The sequence below is a fragment of the Nyctereutes procyonoides genome, unplaced genomic scaffold (assembly GCF_905146905.1).
Source record: "Nyctereutes procyonoides isolate TBG_1078 unplaced genomic scaffold, NYPRO_anot_genome, whole genome shotgun sequence".
Taxonomy (NCBI): domain Eukaryota; kingdom Metazoa; phylum Chordata; class Mammalia; order Carnivora; family Canidae; genus Nyctereutes; species Nyctereutes procyonoides.
This window is the reverse complement of record NW_026575151.1, coordinates 2,359,846-2,380,145: the sequence shown is the minus strand read 5'-3', so window position 1 is coordinate 2,380,145 and position 20,300 is coordinate 2,359,846. Positions and strand designations below refer to the sequence as shown.

General features: G+C 36.8%; 1 protein-coding gene across 3 annotated transcripts in view; it reads right to left on the bottom strand.

Annotated features, from left to right (window-relative positions):
* Positions 1–568: 568 nt before the first annotated feature.
* SPARCL1 (SPARC like 1) overlaps positions 569–20,300 on the bottom strand; it is a 44,532-nt gene continuing 24,800 nt past the window's right edge. For all 3 annotated transcript variants that reach the window (XM_055313212.1, XM_055313213.1, XM_055313211.1), the window contains 10 exons: positions 19,409–19,473; positions 16,417–16,590; positions 15,058–16,053; positions 13,422–13,494; positions 12,562–12,680; positions 11,955–12,075; positions 10,332–10,468; positions 7,973–8,121; positions 7,214–7,362; positions 569–1,790 (listed from right to left, as the gene is read on the bottom strand). In XM_055313212.1, the coding sequence (XP_055169187.1) occupies positions 1,762–1,790; positions 7,214–7,362; positions 7,973–8,121; positions 10,332–10,468; positions 11,955–12,075; positions 12,562–12,680; positions 13,422–13,494; positions 15,058–16,053; positions 16,417–16,590; positions 19,409–19,462 (2,001 nt within the window). In that variant the 5' untranslated portion in view covers positions 19,463–19,473 and the 3' untranslated portion in view covers positions 569–1,761. The remainder of the gene's footprint in view (positions 1,791–7,213; positions 7,363–7,972; positions 8,122–10,331; positions 10,469–11,954; positions 12,076–12,561; positions 12,681–13,421; positions 13,495–15,057; positions 16,054–16,416; positions 16,591–19,408; positions 19,474–20,300) is intronic.

Sequence of the window (20,300 nt, the reverse complement as noted above, 5' to 3'; positions counted from 1 at the left end):
GCAATATACAAGGGAGACAGTGGACAGAAAGATTTAAGGTTCTAAAATTTTCTATTATTAAATATTATTTGTTATTCCAAAATGATCTTAATTTTCAAATAAAACATTTTAAAATAAACAAAAAAAACCCATTTTAAATAAACAGGTAATGTCTTTAGAATTAAAATCACTTTTCACTATTCCAAAACATTCAAAATGGTAATTTAATACCTCCAAATATAATTTCAGTGTTCCTAACAAATTCACAAATTTATAACTGTCATTAGTTAAGATTTCTCATGACATATCTTTGGAGTCACACATAAAAAATTCTGAATTTTGGAATAGTTTAAAATTATATCCCTAATTGGAAAAAATTATATATAATACTTAGATTTTGATTAATCGAATTGAACTCAATTATTTAGAAATAACTGATGTGATGTGATCTGGTTAAGAACAAGTGACTCACAGAGCTAAGAAAAGAGATAATACAATTTTGAAGTTAATCAGAGAAAATTATTCTGATAAAAAGCAACTTTTCCATAAGTTCCTGCAGATGAAATTCCCTGGGGCATCACGACGGCTCTTAACAACCACAACAACACATTTTTTATTATTTTAAAAAGTAAACAAAATTGCATTGACATCTTTCATTTCAGATAAGAAAATATGTAACACAAAACTGTTTTATTTTCATTTAAATAATTGTTAAGTAGCGTACAGAAGGCGACAGTTTCTTTCATTGCTTCAGACCTTGGAAAAAGCTCTATTATGATGTTTTATTATTTTGCTATCTAGCCTTTACTGTATTAATAGTTATGAAAGAAGAAAGAGTTCAAATTAAAACACAAATTTTCTCTTTTGAAATGATTTCTTGCTATCAATTTACAGTAGTAATATTTACCTCTGACTACACTGGACATTAAGACACTTCAGAACTTTCTGTTGTCTGTGTTGTCTTTATATTATCTTTATTTTGAGGACATGAAATGTGTAGAAATTTTGCACGACCTCCCTTTCCCCCAACATACATGGAGAGCTGCACCAAAGTTAGAATTAATTGTATTAAGCAGTGCATAATAATCATCCTTATTTTAACTTAGTAGGAAGCACTTGAATTTTTTTCTATTTAAATTTACATCGCAACAAAGGGCATTAATAAGCATCTACCATTTAACAGCTGAATATTTGTTTCCCATAGGAAACATCTCCCCCAACCATGCTCTTTTTTTTTTTTTTTTAGTAGTAGTAGGGTCTAGTAAGTGTAGTTTTAATTTTATTTGAAGTGTGAGTCCTGAGTTGGTTTTTCACATGCAGTTGTTTAAATAAATGACTGGAAATAAACTTGAGTTAGATTTAGATTTTTATTAGGACATTAAGATACTGAAAATAATGCACATTAAAAACAAGAGAACACTATTCCATTTTCTTGAAGTGTACATGATATTATGAACAAAATGAATGTAGTGTTTTCTTCAAGTTTTATAATTAGTATTTCATAAATGGATGCAGAGAGGGATGAGTTAAAACTCTTGTTCACAAAAAGCACACAGTATTTTGCATATGTTGACTTTATTTAATTTTAAAGTTTTATTTCCAAAGCTTAATGTTAAATGCTTGGTGCATACACTGTTAGCAAGCAATTACTCTCATTGTCTTCTCAAACATGCAAACATTTTGCTAAATATAAATCTACAAGTATTGTGGCTGCATATATTTTCAGGAGTGGTCAGAAATGGAGGAGGATGCTGGAATGTTTGAATTCTTTCAAATCTTAGTTCAAAACAGGAGATTTTCATCTATGTCTTCTGTAAAAAACAAAAACGAAACAAAACACACTTTTAGAAAATAGCCAGAGTAGGAATATAAACAAATAATGTCAGAGCTCGAGGATTAGAGAAACCATCTAATTATACTGTAGGATGGTTCTCAACCCTGGTACGGCATCAGCATCACCTGTGAAGCTTTTAAGAAGATGCCATTTGGTTTCGCTTATACGCAGAATCTAAAAAACAAAACAAATAAGCAAACAAAAAGCAGATATAGAGAACAGACTGATGGTTGCCAGAAGGGAGGGGGGTGGGGAGATGGGCAAAATGGGTGAAGGGGAGTGGGAGGTACAGATTGGCTTCCAGTTATGGAATGAATAAGTCACAGGGATAAAAGTTAAGGAATAAGGAACACAGTCAATGGTATTGTAGTAGCACTGTATGCAGATATAAGACCACTCCTACCATTATGGCCCACCCTCACTCAATAATTGTTGAATAAATACTTAAACAGATTAACTTGAAGGAAACTTCAAGTCATACTTCTTTTTCATATTAACTACTACCCTGTCTGGGACACCAGGTAATTTTCCTGCCCTATATAAGTCTCTGCCCAAGAGTTGGAAAGATTATGAACTTTGGCATATTTCTTTTGAACAATGGCTTCATTTATAAAATGGACATTTTAGTCTCATTATTTGTAAATTTACTTATTGTTGTACTCATACTTTTTGCCTTGTTTCTGTTGTTTGGATGAGAAATGTCCTTCCTGTTGTCTTTAGGCTAATCCTGCTTGTGCCCAGGATGTCTTCCGTCCTAAGAAATTCTCCTCTAATTTTCCTCTTTTGCTTTTCTTTCTTACATCTTCAACCTTTCCTTCCTCACTGGGACCTTCCTATTAGCATTTAAATATGTTGCATATCTAGCCTTGAGAACAGTGCCTGGCACTAGGTGGACCATCAGTAAACCTCTGTTGAATGAAGGAATGAATGAATGCTCAACCTTATTTTATCCTCATAGATCTTTCCCTCAACTTTATATTCCTCTTTAGCTCTACCTTGCTTTCAAACAGCCACTCTTTACCATTTCTCATCTATTCTTTCTCGGCCTATAGAATCTGGCTTCCATCTCTACCATTTCACTAAAACTGCTCTTACAAAGGCCACCCAGGATATCCTTAGTTCTGTGTAAAAGGAATATTCTGAGTCTTTTATCTTACTTGGCATTTCAGCAGCATCTGGCACTGTGATCTCTTCCTCCTCTTTGAACACCTCCTTTGACATGGCATTATGCTGTTTTCAGTAGACTTCTTTTCAGTAGACTTTTTATTCTTCTTCATAAACTCCTTCTTCCTCCTCTAGCTACCAATCAGATGTTGTTCCTTGGTGTTCAACCCTGCGGCCTTTTCCACGTAACTCAACACGTTTTTCTTAGGGAAGTAATTCCCTTCTGTGGTGCTAACAAATTTCTGTATGCTCATAATCCTCAAATATGTACTTAAATTCCGAAATGGTGTCTTGAAAAGTTGACCCACATACTCAACTCTCAACTGCACATTGTCTCCCAAGTACTTAAAAGTTCAACACGTCCTAAGCAGAAGTTACCATCTTCCCCAAATCTGCTTCTGTTCTTGTGTTTTCTATCTTCATCCCTCTGTTTACCCGCCTGGCCTGAGCAGGGAACCTGGGTGTCATACTTCTCTTTCTCTCAATCTCTCTACTGTCTGTTCCCTGCCCCTACACATTTCCTAGCAAACTCTGTCTTATTATTTCTATACATCTTGAATATGTTTATATTCTTGAATATATCTTGAATTTGTTTATAGTTTTAAATATATATTGAATAGGTTTCCTTTTCTTTTTCCCCACTGTAACTGCCCTAGTTCAAGTACTCATCAGCTGTGCCTGAACTTACCACACATCGTCTCAACTCTTCTCTGGCTACTCCACAATGTAACCAAAAGAATCTTTCTTAAAATACAAATACAGTGAAATCGCTCCCTTGTTTAAAATACTTTAATGATCTTCCAGTACTCTTAGGATAATGCCTTTAATTGGTTTAGTAGGATGATCTGACTTGTTTGCCCTGTTGGTCTCACTTGGAAGGTCTTTCTAATGATTAACATGGATATATGTCAATACATGGTATGTCACAGGCACTAAATAAATAAGACTCCTCCACCTTTTAATTAAAACTCATTTTTACACCTAAGGAAGATGAGACCTGTTGAGGTTAAGTGGTATGCCCTAATTCACATAACTAGTTAATGACAGAGCTAAAATATTTGAGCACATCTAGCTCAGATAAAAGTCCGTTAAAATTCAGGAAAACACTGGCTAAAATTTATCTGGTCTTTCTGTAGATTTCTCAGCCATGAGGGAAGGAGGGGCATACTTAGAAATATTTTGTTTTGTTTTGTTTTCCCTAGCTACATCCCAAAGCAGTAACTTGTTTACTTATTCTGACTGAATATTAAATATCTGTTTTATTGGTTTACTATGTGATAATTCTTTCCCTTCTTCAAAATGTCATCATGGCCAAACCACAGTGAACAAACAAGATCATTAGGAGCTTTTCGAGTCACTGAACTTTAAGCTTTTCCTGCTCCTCCCAGACAGAGCCTGAGGGAGACTACATGCTGAGAAGTTGCCAGAAGTTTCAGAACAGTGAAGCACAACTGGTTTCCTTAAATAAATGGCCTCTATTCCAATATCACTCCCCTAAAATCAAGCTTTATAAAAGGGCATTAAATATGTCTTGTCCCAGCTAAGTTTCCTGCCTTTTGATAATGGTGGAGTAGACGGAGTGGGGTGGCTGTACTTCAGTATATTTTGTCCTTTTTTAAAAATTTAAATTCAATTAGCCAACATATACTACATCATTAGTTTCAGATGTAGAGTTCAATGATCAGTTGCATATAATACCCAGTGTTCATCCCATCATGTGCCCTCCTTAATGCCCATCTCCCAGTTATCCCATTTCCCCACCTGCTGCCCCTCCAGCAAACTTCAGTTTGTTTCCTAGAATTAAGAGTCCCTCATGATGTGTCTCCCTCACTGATTTCTTCCCAGTTTCCCCTCCCTTCCCCTACGATCCTCTGTGCTATTTCTTATATTCTACATATGAGTGAAACCATGTGATAATTGCCTTTTTCTGATTGACTTATTTCACTCAGCATAATACCCTCCAGTTCTATTCATTCATGTCAAACAGATATTTGACATGATATATATATATATATCACAATATTCCAATGTATATATACATTTTCTATAATTGTATATATACTATATATGAATATTGTATAAGTATATGCAATATTCTTTACATATATCTTTATATATATGCCACATCTTTATCCATTCATCTTTTGATGGACATCTGGGCTCTTTCCATAATTTGACTATTGTGGATGTTTCTGCTATAAACACTGGGGTGCAGGTGCCCCTTCAGATCTCTGCATTTGTATCTTTTGGGTAAATACCTCTCATCGAGTAGCTCTATTTTTAACTTCTTGAGGAATCTCCATAGTGTTTTCCAGAGTGGCTGTATGAAAAGCCCACAGTGAATATCATTCTCAATGGGGGAAAAACTGAAAGCTTTTCCCCTGTCAGGAACATGACAGGGATGTTCATTCTCACCACTGCTGTTCAACATAGTACTAGAAGTCCTAGCCTCAATAATCAGACATCAGAAAGAAATAAAAGGCAATCAGATTGCCAAAGAATAAGTCAAACTTACTCTTCACAGATGACATGATACTTTATGTGGAAAACCCAAAAGACTCCACCCAGAAATTGCTAGATCTCAAACTTTGTCCTTTTTAACATGGGAATTAGAAAAGATAGTTTTAGCCATTTTTAGGAATATATTTGAGTTTATAGAATAGATGTTAGGAAGAAAAGTGGTTATTATTTATGCAGGTCTGGGCCTCAGTAGCTCATTAATTTCCTATCAGTACTAAGAGGGTACACGTATGTCATAGCCAGCCTCCAAGAGCTCCTCCCACATTACAGCAGGGTTGTCTGGCCAACAGAATGTGGCAGAAATGATGTATGTCACTTCTGCGATCAGGTTATAAAATACATTTAGCTTCAGTCTTGGATTCTCTTGCTTCCTCTTAATTTTCTCTCTGATCGCTCCCTCTGGAGGAAACCAGATGCCATGCTGTGAACAATCCCATGGAGAGGACCACATAGTGCGGAAATGAAACCTCTCAACAGTAGCCATGTGAGCAACCTTAGAGCAGACCCCAAGCCAGAACCATCCAAGTAAACTACTCCTAGATTCCTGATTCTCGGAAACTGTGAGATTTTAAGCTTCTAAGCTTTAGAGTAATGGGTTATGCAGCAATAGGTAACCAATGTAAAGCACTCAATGCTTGCAAAAATACACATTCTTTGTTCATTACAATTGTGGTTATTTCACAAAATGATATTGCAGAGGAAAAGAACTAACCTTTTCTGCTTAACTATCAATAAGTAAGTAATCCTCCTACTCTTAGCTCTTTCTCTTTAATTTCAAGGCATTCTACATACCATAAAGAATAATTTAAAAGTGAAGTCACACAGGTTGCTTCTTTCTGGGAAACTCTGATCTTTGATGAAATTATTTTTCTTTATTGATTGGCTGTACATTCATCCTACTTGTATATTGTGAACATAAATATGAAACCTCTGCTTTTGATGTCTACTGTTGATTTACATTGCGCAAGCAGTTCTGATTGCTCATTTTTGAACATCTTTCAAAAAACATGCTTATTAAAAACATGCCTGCTCATAAAAATCAACTTTAACTTAGGAAAATAAAAGGAAATATATTAATACATAACCTAGCAAAACAAATGTCTAAATTTTAGTTCTTGTACTGCAGGAGTAAATAAAGAACCCTCTGATGATGATGATGATGAGAATGATGATGATGATTTTTGTCACTGAAGGTGCGGTGTGGATTAAAGGCATAATACCTGGGTACAACTTGTGATAAGAGGCTCAATCTTTAATGAGTTAGTAATGAATTCTAAGATTTTTCTGATATCTTCCACTGGCAGAATCAGACTTGCTGTTTTACTCTTTATATATGATTTTTTAAAGTGTGGACTAATACTGAGGTTAAGAAAGTATATAAAATCCCTCATTCGTCATAAGGGTAGCCTTCTGACATCTGGCACAGCTCTCTGGATTGACATTTTCTTAGGCTTAGCCAACTGCTAAGACCTCAATGTAGTATCCTCTAAATATTCCCACCTGTTACCCTTTGAAAACAGAATATCATAAGGGAAAAATGAAATAACCTTGCAATGACAGCATGTGCACTGAAGGAGTCCTACCTGGGATGCTGCCCCCTTGCTGTCTTGAGGTTTCAATCTGAACACACAGCAGGACCTCCCTAGGAGGGCTGCAGAGCTTAGGGATCTCTGGGAGAAAAGGACACCCCTCTTCTTGGGCTGATGATGAATTTACCTTCTTTAATTCCAAAGCAGTGGCCCCACTCCTCCAGGGTGATGTGCTTATCCTTGTTGGGGTCACACTCCTCAAAGAAGCGAGTTATGCAGTGTTCCATGGGCACCAGAGAAGCTCGTAAAGGAGCAAGCTCAGAATGAGTCAAGACTCTGCAATAAAGTGAATGGCAGTATGTTAATGAGTAGCTTGCATATCAAAGTTAACTTTTAGGATAACCAAGGCATTTCTCTTCCACAAGATTATTGCTAAGTATGCCAAATAAATAGTACACTCATGAAAACTTGCAAATGAAATAAACTATTTATGGGTAAGGTAGATAGCACTTAGGATGTCACAAAGTTTTCTTCCTCACTGGGAAGTATCCTCCCACCATCTTAAATTTATAGGGATGCTCCCACCAGCAATTATGTTTGTACAACCTGGCTCTTATCCACTGACCAAACCCAGTTGTTCCTGATGTAGGCACTTGACCCAAGTTGGGCCAATCAGATTGTCTTAGGAATTTAGCATCAAGGATGAGAAAAAATTGAAGGAGTCTCTGAGTCTTAACATCTAAACTTGGGAATGATGATGTGGCCATATTCTGTTATTTTCAAAGCAGTTTTGTGTTTAGACACCTACCCACATTTGTTTGGGATCTCAGTGTTCTAAATCAGAACTGGAAAACTTCCTAAATTTGTTTAGAATTATCTTTCTATAGATAACTAAGACATTATATGAGGGAGATGATCTAGTAATGGGAAGGCAAAGAGTTTTTACCTGTCCATAGGATGTTGGTCAAGTTCACCAAACTGCCAGTGCACAGGATATACATACATGTGGTAGTTTTTCTTAAAGTCCCTTAAGAGAAGGTCAATGGAATGGTCCCCAGCCAAGAGCCTCTTTTCATCCAGGTAAATTTTCTTGACCTGGGATTAGGAAGGGAGAATATCATCAGGGAATCAGGGTAATGAAATTATCACTTGCTAAACTTTACTTGAGTAATAGCGACATGTCAGAGTAAAATAAGCCCAGGCCATCATATAAGGCCAAATGAAATACTTTCTTTTTTTTATGTTTTTATTTTTATTTTTTTTTTATGAAATACTTTCTAATCAACACATAGACTTTCTTCTTTCTACCTAGAATAACAGCTAACATTTAAAAAAAAGTGTGGTTTTCAGAAGAAGTTTAAGTCTTTTTTGATTTTTCTTTTAACCAGGTACTATTCATCATAGTATGAGAATGTTTTAATGAAAGGAGCTAAACTGACCTAAGCAAAATTATTAGTTAAAAAAAAAAAAGTCTTGCTTTTCCCCCATTGGCATACTCTATTCTTAATTCTCTGTGTATTTCTGTCCAGGATCTGCTCAGGATCAGTTTAGTCATGGTGTAACACCACTTGGCCACCCCCATTAGAATTTCCCTGTTTTGTATCGAATGCTCTCAAGGCCTTCATGATGATGTATTAAAGAGAGAGGACAGAAATTATTTCTGGGCAATGAATATAAAACTCTTGGCTTCTGATGTCACTCATGAACTAATTGGAAGCAATTAGAACGAACTTCTACCCATTCTCATGGCCGTATCCACCAACTACTCTCCTTGTTATCATGGATGAACTTCCTGTGCTCTGAATATAAGCCTTTCACTGGTGCTCAGGAGCCTAACCCTTCCTATCTCCTCAAGAGCACCCAATGGCAGTTGGGCACCTTTTCTACTCCTCATCAGTTTTTCCTTCTTTACTTGGTTACTACCAGAAGCATACAAACATCCTCTACCATCTCCCATTGGTAGATGGGACTCTTGAGCTCACATTCCCCTCCAGCTGCTACCCATCTCACTTTTCAAGATGTCATGAAAATACTGTCTATACTTGCTGCTTCCACATCCTTCCTCCTAATTCTCTTTTGAACCCTATCCATTCAGGCTTTTCTCCTTTCCATTCTGCAGAAACAGCTTCTGTCAAGATCAACTCTGTGGTCACCACAGACCATGACCACAGGGCAAATCAGTGGCCAACTCAGTCCTCATCCTACATCTGTAAACAGCATCTGACACAGTTAATGCACAGCTTCCTTCTTGTTAATTTTTTCTTCATAGCATGTTTCATCCCATCTTGTACATATATTTACATATTTATTTACATGTTTATATATTTACATGTATCTCATATATTTATTTACATGTTTATATATTTACATGTATCTCATATTTATTTACATGTTTATATATTTACATGTATCTCATATTTGCATATGTAGATATATACATGAATTGGTTCTAGCGCAGTTTTTTTTCTTGTCTATAAAGCATTTAACCTCCCTGTACACAACTCACTCCTTTTAAAGAAAAAAATTGAGGGATCCCTGGGTGGCGCAGCGGTTTGGCGCCTGCCTTTGGCCCGGGGCACGATCCTGGAGACCCGGGATCGAATCCCACGTCAGGCTCCCGGTGCATGGAGCCTGCTTCTCCCTCTGCCTGTGTCTCTGCCTCTCTCTCTCTCTGTATGACTATCGTAAATAAATTAAAAAATAAATAAATAAAAAAAAGAAAAAAATTGAAAATGTGAGCTTCTAAAGGCAGAGATTTTTGTTTGGTTCATTGCTTTATCTCCAGCATGTAAATCAATTCTAGATACCTAAGGTGCACTTAATAGCTATTTGATGAATGAATTTTCCCTGAGAACTTCTGGAATAAATATTCTGCACTTTTGAATCTTAATATATTACTGACTTTGCAAGTAGGGGACTTCTCTTATATCATAAATCTGCCTGGCCAATGGGGGAAAAAGAGATGTTCCAATTTAAATAATATATCTGTACCTGAATATATAAATGCTGAATTGAGGTTCACTTTGCTCAACTAGGGCTTGCTCTAGGGTATGAGTTAAAGAGTCCTTGCTCAGGCTGCTGCCCTTCGAGTAGGAGTTGGGTGGTTTGGCCATGTCTCAAATCTTGTGGCATGAATGGTGACCACTACTAATCTGTTAGTACATATGAACTTAGCAGGTGTGGAGCGGCAAAGTGGGCTCTTGCTAATATGCAGTGGGAGGTAGGCCTCCTCTTCCCCACAACACACACATCCTTTTTCCTCAGGACCTGTAGATAGACACTTAGCTGACCTGTGGATAACTTACTTTATTTCTTTGCTTTTCATTTAGATATCCAGCATGTTCAGAGTTTTGCTCATAAAGTTGCATGAGAATATTCTTGAGCCAGTCTCTCATCCTTAGGGGAAACTGAGTCACTTCAAAGTCTGTACAAATAGGAATAGCTGTTCCAAGAGGAAAGAAAACAGATTTTAATCTTTGGGTCTTACTCCTATCTTATGTGGCAAGTCTTCATAACAGTAAACTTAACAACATCTCGTGATTGGTGGACGCTGATTGTCCTACCATCACAACAGTGGTCCTTAACCCTGGTGGTACAACAGAACTGCCTAGGGAGTTCTAAAAACATACCAGATATCAGGTTCCATTCAAATAAATTCTAATTTGATTAGTTTGGGGTGGAGCTTTGGCATCAGGATGTTTTAAAAGTTACAAAGATAACTTGATAATGCAAACAAGACTGAGAACCACCATTCTAGACTCAGAAAGTTGGAATTTAGAGGTGGAGGACAGAAGAACTATTTATTAGGAGAATAGAGACAAAAGTGGAAGTTAGGTTATGCTGCAGTAACAAATAATGTTAAATCTCAGTGGCTTAAAAGAACAAAAGGGTTTTTTTTTAAGTTTTATTGAGATATAATTGACATACAGCACTGTGTCTAAGTCTAAGGTGCACAGCAAAATGACCTGACATCCATATATTGTGCTATGACTACCACAATAAGTTTAGTTAATGCTATCACCTCATCAAGTCACAAAAATTTTTATTTTGCCTCAGGATGAGAACTTTTAGGATCTAGTCTTTTAGCAACTTTCAGATATACTATTCAGCAGTGTTAACTACAGTCATTGTGTTGTACATTCAAGTCCAATACAAGCTGGCAGGAAGGTCCTGCTCACGGCAGTTTCTCCTGGGCTCAGGATGTTGAAGACACCACCATCTCAACATAAAGTGGAGGGAGCAGAGAGGACCATATACTAGTTCTCAAATACATCTAACCAGAACTCAAATGGATGTTTTTTGCTGAAATTTCATCGGACGAAGCAACTCATATGGCCACATTTAATGTCCAGAGGGCTGAGAAGTTTAATACTCTGTGTGTCAGGAAGGAGAGGAGAACTGGAAATATCAGTAAGCACTGCTAATATGGAGAATTATTTAGTGATAAGGAGATTCAAACACCATGGAGAGTATCTTGGGGAAGGAAAACAATTCAAAAAACTTCTGGAAGAATATATTGTCATAAAGCCTCTTGGCAAGGACAATGTACATTGGAAGAGGATAAGTAATTTAGCAAAATTCCAATGATTCGTCTCAATTATTAAGTGGTAACATTATCATAGTGGTTCTGAACCCTGGCTTCACATTAGAATTGTCTAGGTTACTTTAAAAACAAATGAAAAAACATCATCAAAGCCCTAACCCAGTCCAATGAAATCCATCTCTTAAAGTTAAAGCCTGGGCGTTCTTTTTTTTTTTTTTTTTTTTTTAAGTCTCTCAAATAGATTTTAATGAGCATCCTAGGTTCAGAACTACATTAGCCTTCTTCTGTTTGCATGTATGAGTATGTATATATATTATTCAGATACGCAGAGATTCACCCCAAATCCTCTCAGCAATGATGGTTGGCAAAAGAGGCAGACTCTTACATTTGCAGGCTCCAAAATAATCCAGCTGTAGTTGGTGCCCTTTTTTGGTCCCTTCCAGTTTACATTTAGTAGCAAACAGATGACAGGAGCTAGCATAGGTCTGATTGTCAGTGCCACAAACCTAGGACAGACAAGCAGGACAAAAAGCTCATGTTTCTGAATGTACATTGGGGAAACACCCTGCTCCTTAAAGCTCATAGTTGACTGATCAACCGTGTCGTGCCAAAGATGTGGTCAGGTAAGTGAAGGTATTAAAATCATAACTGTCTTAATGGGTAAAAAAAAAAAAATCAACTAAATTATACCACGGGTGTTGACAATCTAGCTCTAGATAAGCTCAGTAGAATGCAAACTGCAGATGTTCCAAGTATACAGTGAGTTTTAAAATGAATTCTGGAGATCAATGCCATTATTACCTTTTCAGGGCACAGTTGAAATTCCTTGTTTCTGCTGGCATTTTTTCCTATTCAATATTATTTTAAGTTTTAGGTGATAACCTGGGTATCTGTCTCCCCCCCCCCCACACACACACATATTTCAATTGCAAACCACTTTCATTCAAATCACTATTTGGGGCCCCTTCAAGACTATTTTGTAGAATACTTACTTGGTCAAGGAGTTTTGTAGGAGGACAAGTCACCAAATCTTGGCAAACACAGTGGGGTTTTCCCTCTTGGTCAGCCTTACAGATGTGTCCCCTTTTACACTGGAAGTTCATGCAAGAATCTAACAGAAAAATTTGGTCAGGAAGCATGAGCAAAGCTAAACTGAGTATGGAATCTCAAATTCATCCAGATAATTATGTTCATTTTCATCAAGGAGAGAAAATTTGGGAAAATATTAAAAACTGTTTTAATGGATATGTTAATGTTCAAATGGGATCCTCGGGCGTCAGACTGTTTTACGCAACAGTTTAGATTTTCTCTGCCGTTTGAATTGGGGATTTAAAAAGAACAAACAAACAAACAAAACATAAAAAGAACAAATAGCTCTTCGTGGCCTGCTTACAATGGCCATAGTCTGGAGTCCACACTTCAAGGTTGTCCAAACTGATCATAAGCTAAATAAGCCACGAAAATTTTATGGTGGTGAAATTAAAAATGTTTGTGATTGGGGTATGCGATTCAGAATTAGGTCTGAATTAAATATGGGGTCTAAATTCATTAGTAAGTTATGGACTTGAAATCGAATAAGGTAGAATTATTCTTCTTGGAAGCAAAAGGATTTAGGAAGAAAAGAATCTAGCTTTCATACTAATATTACAAGATTTCCAGTTTGTAAACACGTTTTCCCATAGTTGTATATCAAATGTGTCCAAGAGAATGTCAACAATTTACAAGAGCATTTCCTTAGGGAGGATTTGGGAAAAGATTTCTGTGAAGCAACGACAAATGATGGACTGAGGAGAGCCTAATGTGGCCATTCCATTTCCTCCTTGATAAATCACAAGTCGCTTGCTCTACTCACCAATATCGTGCACCATTCTGTTGTTTTCATATGAACTTTCATCTTCATTCAGTGAGCTTTCTGCTTTCTTGGCCTTTGAATAACAAGAGCAGAAGCTAAAGTCTAGTTAGGGGAAAAGCTCCTACATAACTTGTATTACGTATTTGTATTATACCTTCACAAAGCGTTTCATACCCAGATCATTTCAGATCTCAAAAAGACAAATATAACTTGTGAAGATAGTAACTCTTTGAGAACAGGAGCCATTTGTATCTTGAACTGGATTCAGCACTATATCTCTGGGGATTACTCAATAAAAGTTGGAACTAACATTGGGAACAAAGCTGGAACCTTCCCTTTGGATTTGGGAAAACATTAGAAATGTAGTATTATCATGTGATTCCATAGTTAAGACACAATTCCATCAGTAATCTCTATGAAGCTGTTGATAAAGGTTTCTTACCATTTCCCTTTTTAAAAAAGATTTATTTATTTATTTATTTATTTATTTATTTATTTATTTATTTTAGAGAGAGAGGGAGAGAGAGAGAGAACAAGCATGGGGGAGAGGGGCAGAAGGAGAGGGAGAAAGAAACTCAAGCGCAATCCACATTGAGCACAGATTCCTACATGGGGCTTGATCTCATGATCTGGAGATCAGGACCTGAACTGAAACCACGAGTTGGGTGCTTAACCAACTGAGCCACCCTGGTGCCCCAGGTTTCTTACCAGGTTTCTAAAGTGTAATAAAACTCTACCTTAAAGTGGCAGCAGAGTTCTCGGTAATCAAAGTTACTATTGACCTTGGCCACCAAAAGCTATGTCAAGTCCTCCTGGTGGGTGGCTGCTGGGGTTTTGCATGAAAGCTCCAAATGATTAGACAATAACAGTATGCTTTTCCCCTACTCCCACTCTGCTGCAGTTTCCTGATTATCATTTTGGTGTGTGTTTGCTTAATCAAGTTGTAGCTGAAGTCTTTATTCTTAATCTTTATAGCTAAATCAACAAATATTCCTCGATCTCTTATTATGTTAGAGGTATTTTCCTAGACATTGATGATTCAACTTAAATATTACATAGCATCTACTCTCAAGACATTACAGCAGTAGTCATCAGTGTCTCCCATCCCTCATATCTGTCAGAGTTTATCATTCTAGTGAGCTCCAGGCACTTTCAACTGCCTGTATCTGCATCTATGTGCCTGAAAAACCATGGCAGTATATTTGGCCTGCTCAAAGGACAGACCGAAAGTGCTGGGGTATTAACACCTCTCCTAGCAATTCTCAGTCTGTATAAATATCCCAGCTCTCTCACTCTCCAAATGGGGTAATCCAAAGCAATGTGTTTTATGTCAGTTTAATGATGTACACTTGATTAGCTTCCTTTCCTTGTTTATCATATTCCTCTCCTCTTTGTTTCCTGAACTTCTCAAATAAACTGTACTAAAATCCAGGATCTGCTTCTAGGGGAACCCAAATAAAACAGGTATTTTCAGCCTAGTGATGAAGATGCAGAGGAAAATAAATAATTTTAATATATTTTAGTAATGTACTGATAGAAAGGCATAGGAGACTGTGAGAGCACAGAGAAAGGTCATGGATAGTTCTTGATAAAGCTGACTACTCTATTGGAAAAGCATCATTGTAAAGAATCTCACCCCTTGGTATTCTCCAGGTTCACTGGCATCCACATTTCCATTCTCACGTTCTCTTTCTCTTTCTCTTTCTTCTTCATATTTGAGGTGATAGGAAATGGACTGAGATCTTTCGGCCTCTATGAAGGCCTCACTTGGGATGAATTCATAGTCATCACTTGCATCGTGTCTGGGCTCATCATCACCATCATCATTAGCTCCAAGATTTCTAGGCATGATGTTACCATCTTCAGTAGGCTTCACAAGCAGAGCCTCAGAAACAGTCTTTTTATCTATCTCCTCATGGTCGCTGATAACTTCAGGTTTTTCTTCTTGGCTCTGCCATTCAGCATCTTGATTGTGTTTATTAATTTTTGATGCAGTTTCATCTTCCATTTCTGCATTGGAACTATCCTCTTCTTGTTCTTGGTTACCCTGCTCAGATTCATCTTTCTGCATCTTGCTTACTTGAGTTGGTTGACTGGACTCTTCCAAAACATCATCAGATTGGGTACGGTCTTCCTCCTCGATGTTAGAATGTTCCTTGGGAAACATTCTCTCCCTTTCTTGGTTATTGCTGTGGGTACCAACTTCACCTGGGTCTTCTTCCCCTTCCCCTTCTCCATTGGGAATATTTGAGTCCTGCTCTTGGTTTCCTTGATCACTTACATCTTGGCTATGCTTGTTGCTCTTGTTCAGCTGAGGATGTAAATCATTTATTGGTTGTTCTTGTTCTTTTTCTGTTTTTGTGATGCTTTCTTGATGGTTAGGATCTACAATGGAACTAATATTAGGAGCAAGGAGATCAATGTTCTCTGAGAGTTTTTTCTTTTGAGGCTCACCCATATCTTCTTTTAGGTCCAATGTACGTTCAGATGGCATATACTCCAAATTCTCACTTAAGTCACTTTCACTTTCTTCTTCATCCTGTAATCCAAGCTCTTGGCTGTAACTCTGCCCCTGATCTGCTGACTGGTCATGATTTTCCTCCTTTGACTTTAGTACTGAAGATTTTTCAGCCTTAAAAGAAAAGAAGTTTGCTTTTGAAACAAATTATAATGGAATATTTGCATCATATTTATAATTCACAAGCCAATACCTATTATTTATTATTCTTTTTCTTCACATAATATCAGGCAAACCCATATAGGACATTCTTTATATTCTGTAACTACAAGTTTAACCTGAATTTGAATTTTGTGAACTGACAGGATTATATAGCACCTTGGCCGAAGGTGTAAAACTCGCTAATTCTCACAGTTTTTCTGGTGATTGGAGACAGTTGATGTGATCATCATCTTTTAAAAATTAAGCTGAGATGAGTGAGAATGAGGTAAATTGGAAACTTTTAAAATTATAATGGTGTTACCATGTTACTTTTACCTCATGGTTGGGATGGTCTATAGATACTGCAATTTCCTTTTCATTTTCTGCATCTTCAACCCCTAACACGGGGATTGCAGTGTTGTTAGGTGTTACTAATATTTCAGCTTGTTGGATGGAACTCAGAGAATCAGCAGTTGGTTTGGAATGATCAGACAGGAACCTTGCATTTGTCTGAAAAAATTAGAAATTGGCTCATGTTATTCATGTCTAGATGTTAATGTTTAAAATTTCTAGTTACTCTTTTATTGTCATTATTAGTAGCAATATGCCTCATACATAATATCACTTAAAAGATATTCTCAAGAATTTTTAAGAATACAAATGTCCAGATTATAATGTTAAATTAAAACAGAATCCCAAACATATTTAAGAAAAAGTTATATATGCAGAGACAGGAAACAGAGCAATAATAAAGTCTTCTTTGAGAGTTTTAGAATTATTTTCTGTGCTTTTCAAACTTTTAAAAGACATCCATACTTTATAATTTTGAGAACTGTTGCTTGGCAGAAAGTCAAATTAGCCAAAGGATATAATACTATACATTTTCTTAGGTTAACTTTTAAGTACTCACTGATGGTTACAGAAAAGGTATAAATCTTTATTTAATATTTGTTTATTTTCTTGGCAGTAGCAGCCTTATATCCATCAAAAAAATCTCATAATATCTTATACAAAGATAATTAAATGTAGAACTAATTCAAAAATTATGTGAAACAGTACACTAATTCTGATAGAGAAGAACAACTATGGAGTATTATTTCAACTAGAGGGATGGCTCTATTTCTAGCAAGACTGAAGGCATAGATGAAGAGCTGGCAGTGATAAATGACTGAGAAGTTTAACAACTGGATTTAGAGATAAGAGATCTCTCTTTAAGCCTTGACTCTGCTATTAACTATCTACCTGTCATTTGACAAATTGTGAATCTATCAAGGTGAAGTTGAGTAGAAATATCAAGACAAGTCTATGCATATATAATATATGATAGTTTGTAAATTGTCAAGTTACCCCAATGAAAAATGACTATTGCTAGCAGTAATATGATACAGTGGTAACACTATGAACTGTCCGATACCATAAGCAGGTATTTACCCCAAATCTTTATTAGACAGATGCTATGGATGCTCAGATGTCAGGCAAATCTAGGCGTAAGTACAAAATTCAGATTCTATTTGCACTGATTTGTCTTTATTAGCACATTCTGTTGTATCAATTACTTAATATAAGGAAAGACATGGAGTACAGGACTCATTTTAGATACTGTTTGTTCTCTTGCTTCTGATCACCTTCTCAATTAAAAGGAGTAATGGCATTTGAAAAAATTTCCAAAGAAGCGATTTATAAGAGGGAAAGAAAAAAGGAACGGTGGCCAGTCTGGCAGGTTGCCGGCAGGGGCATCATGGGAAGCAATGAATGGAGGAGATTATAGGCTTATTAGTAGAGAACTGCTCCCTCTCTCTGCACCCTTCTTCCTCTGCTTTGACTCCTCAAGCTGGAAGAAATCACCAAAAGCATGGCAGCTTTTCTTCTTTCAGAAATTTTCTGAGATCAAATTCTGGTTTATTATTATTCCCACAGCTATAGCCTCTGGAAATTTGTGTGGAATCTCCTACCCACACGAAACCACTTACTTCTGTAGAATTTAGGCAAGTGAGGAAAATGATACAAGATTTTTAATAGGTAAACCCAGTGAGAAGATATTTAGCTTTTTAGCTTTTGATTGGATCCACGTAACAAATTGTCCTAAAGAGAAAACGTCTAAAATGTGTCTCTATGTAGATGTGTTATTCTAACATTTGGTTGAAAGACAGTTTTGATGCCTGTTTACATAGTGGCAACAGCCGCAAGGGCAAAATACACTTTAAGGAGAAAACAATGGGTTTGTGGAAGCTTCTTTCTGTGCTGAACGTAATTTATCCCACTTTTGTAATTTCAGAGGACAATGTATAATTTCAGCTGGAGTAACTCCAGCTAGTTAAGCATAATTCCTAGCAGTGTTGTCATAAATTCTGTTTTCTAAGAACTGCTTGGTCTGGGTGGCATGATGTTTATCTTTGCTGACACATCTGTCAACCAAATGTTCGCCACCAGCTATCCAAAAAGCAAGGACAGAATCCTGGACATAGTAGAGAATGAGAAAGAAAAGGGATGAGAGAAATTACTTTGTCTAGTTAAAGGAGATTGATTCCTCCATTTGGCAAAAAAAGAAAAAAATGGCACAAATCCTTTGGTTTGATTATAGATGTTATGGATCATTTGGGAGACATCTGAACGATCATCCAAGCCATGGTTCCATTAACAACAACAAAAACTTTCAGGTTATTTTAAGGCTGCTGACATAGCCTCAAATGACTCTGATTTGTGTGCGGATGATTTATTGCTGGGTGAATGGTGGGGCCAGTATATCTGACTGTGAAAAAAGAAAGTTCTAGTTCTGTCTGTTTTCAGACACCCCCTCACCCTATCACCCCCAAAGATGAGTTAGGAGCTGATTTAGGATTACCATACCATTTCCTGCCCCTAACCGGTTCTTGTTTTATGACAGACTCAGAACTGATCAGCTGGTTTATATTTGAACTTGAAGAAAATGCTGCTGAAGAGTATGGGTATTCACTCTCAAGACTTCTTATACTAATTTCTTAGGTTTCTCATACTAAGTGATGAACTTCCACAGGAAAATTTATTTCTTCTCATTCTCTTGACATTTAGACCCTGGCATAGACCCTTCCTAGTAACTGATAACATTTTCAGCTTTCGATTTATTGTATCTTGGAGAACCTGGTAGTTCTAAAAGAATTCTTTTCAAATGTATTTTATTTCAATTTTTCTAGTCATTCATTCCCTAGTTGGGAAAGAAAAATATTAAAAAAAGAGAATTTCAAACCACTATATATGCACTACGTGCACACATTCTCTTTTTAAATAGAAGATGTCTAAATTAAATGTCAAGAAGGAGAGATATAACAACAGGAAAAAAAAGGATATTTACCGGGATTGCAGCCGCAGTTCCCAAAATGTATAGGAAAAAAAGCACAGTCTTCATGTTTTCTAGGCCTGTAAACCAAGAAGATAATTAGCAGTGGTGGGTAAAGGTTTCCTTTTGAAAGAGTAAAAAAGATAATCTTCCTAGCAAATATTCAGCTTGATATTGCCTTTGTACTTAAAGGAGATTATTGTCTTTGTGCACTAACATGTCTGGAAAGATGGATTAATGACAGTTTTTACCCAATTGTGTCTCTGTGAGAATGACTCCTTGATTTTCTGGCCCAGCTGTGTTTGGTTGAACCTACCTCTGTTTATGCCTGTGTTTCCTTAAATAAAGGCGCTATGCAGATTTGTGTGTTCAGATTTGTCAGTGTTCACAGTGAAGATAAAAGTGACAAAGTGAAGTAATATAGTGTGTCAGAAAGGGATAAAACAACCCACTTCTTTGGTGGTGGAGAAACCCATACATTCAATGCAGAGTTTTAGGAATAAGACCTAGTCTTGCCTAGAGCAGTCATCAGTGTTCATCTTATTTAGAGGTATCACACTGGCAATTTGGGGGTGGGTGGTGGCCGCAGATAGGTTTGGTTTGGTAGGCAACTGTGTATTTCAAGCTAGCATTTTAAAGTCCAAAGTGTTCATGTAAAAACCCAGATTTTCAATTTTTCTTGAACCACTGGGCCTCTTAGCAACAAATGGTCTTCCTGACTGGATCTTAGTAGAGACTATCCTCTATGAGAAATGCTGGCACTTGCCACTGGTCTGTTTCACTTATTCGCTTTGAATATGAGTTTAGTTTGTTCCAAATGAACTTTTTCAGTTGAGATATGAGGCAAGCGAGGCTCAAAGAGGTGGAGTAAATTAGCCTCCTGGGAATTCTCTTAAAAGGAGTGGGC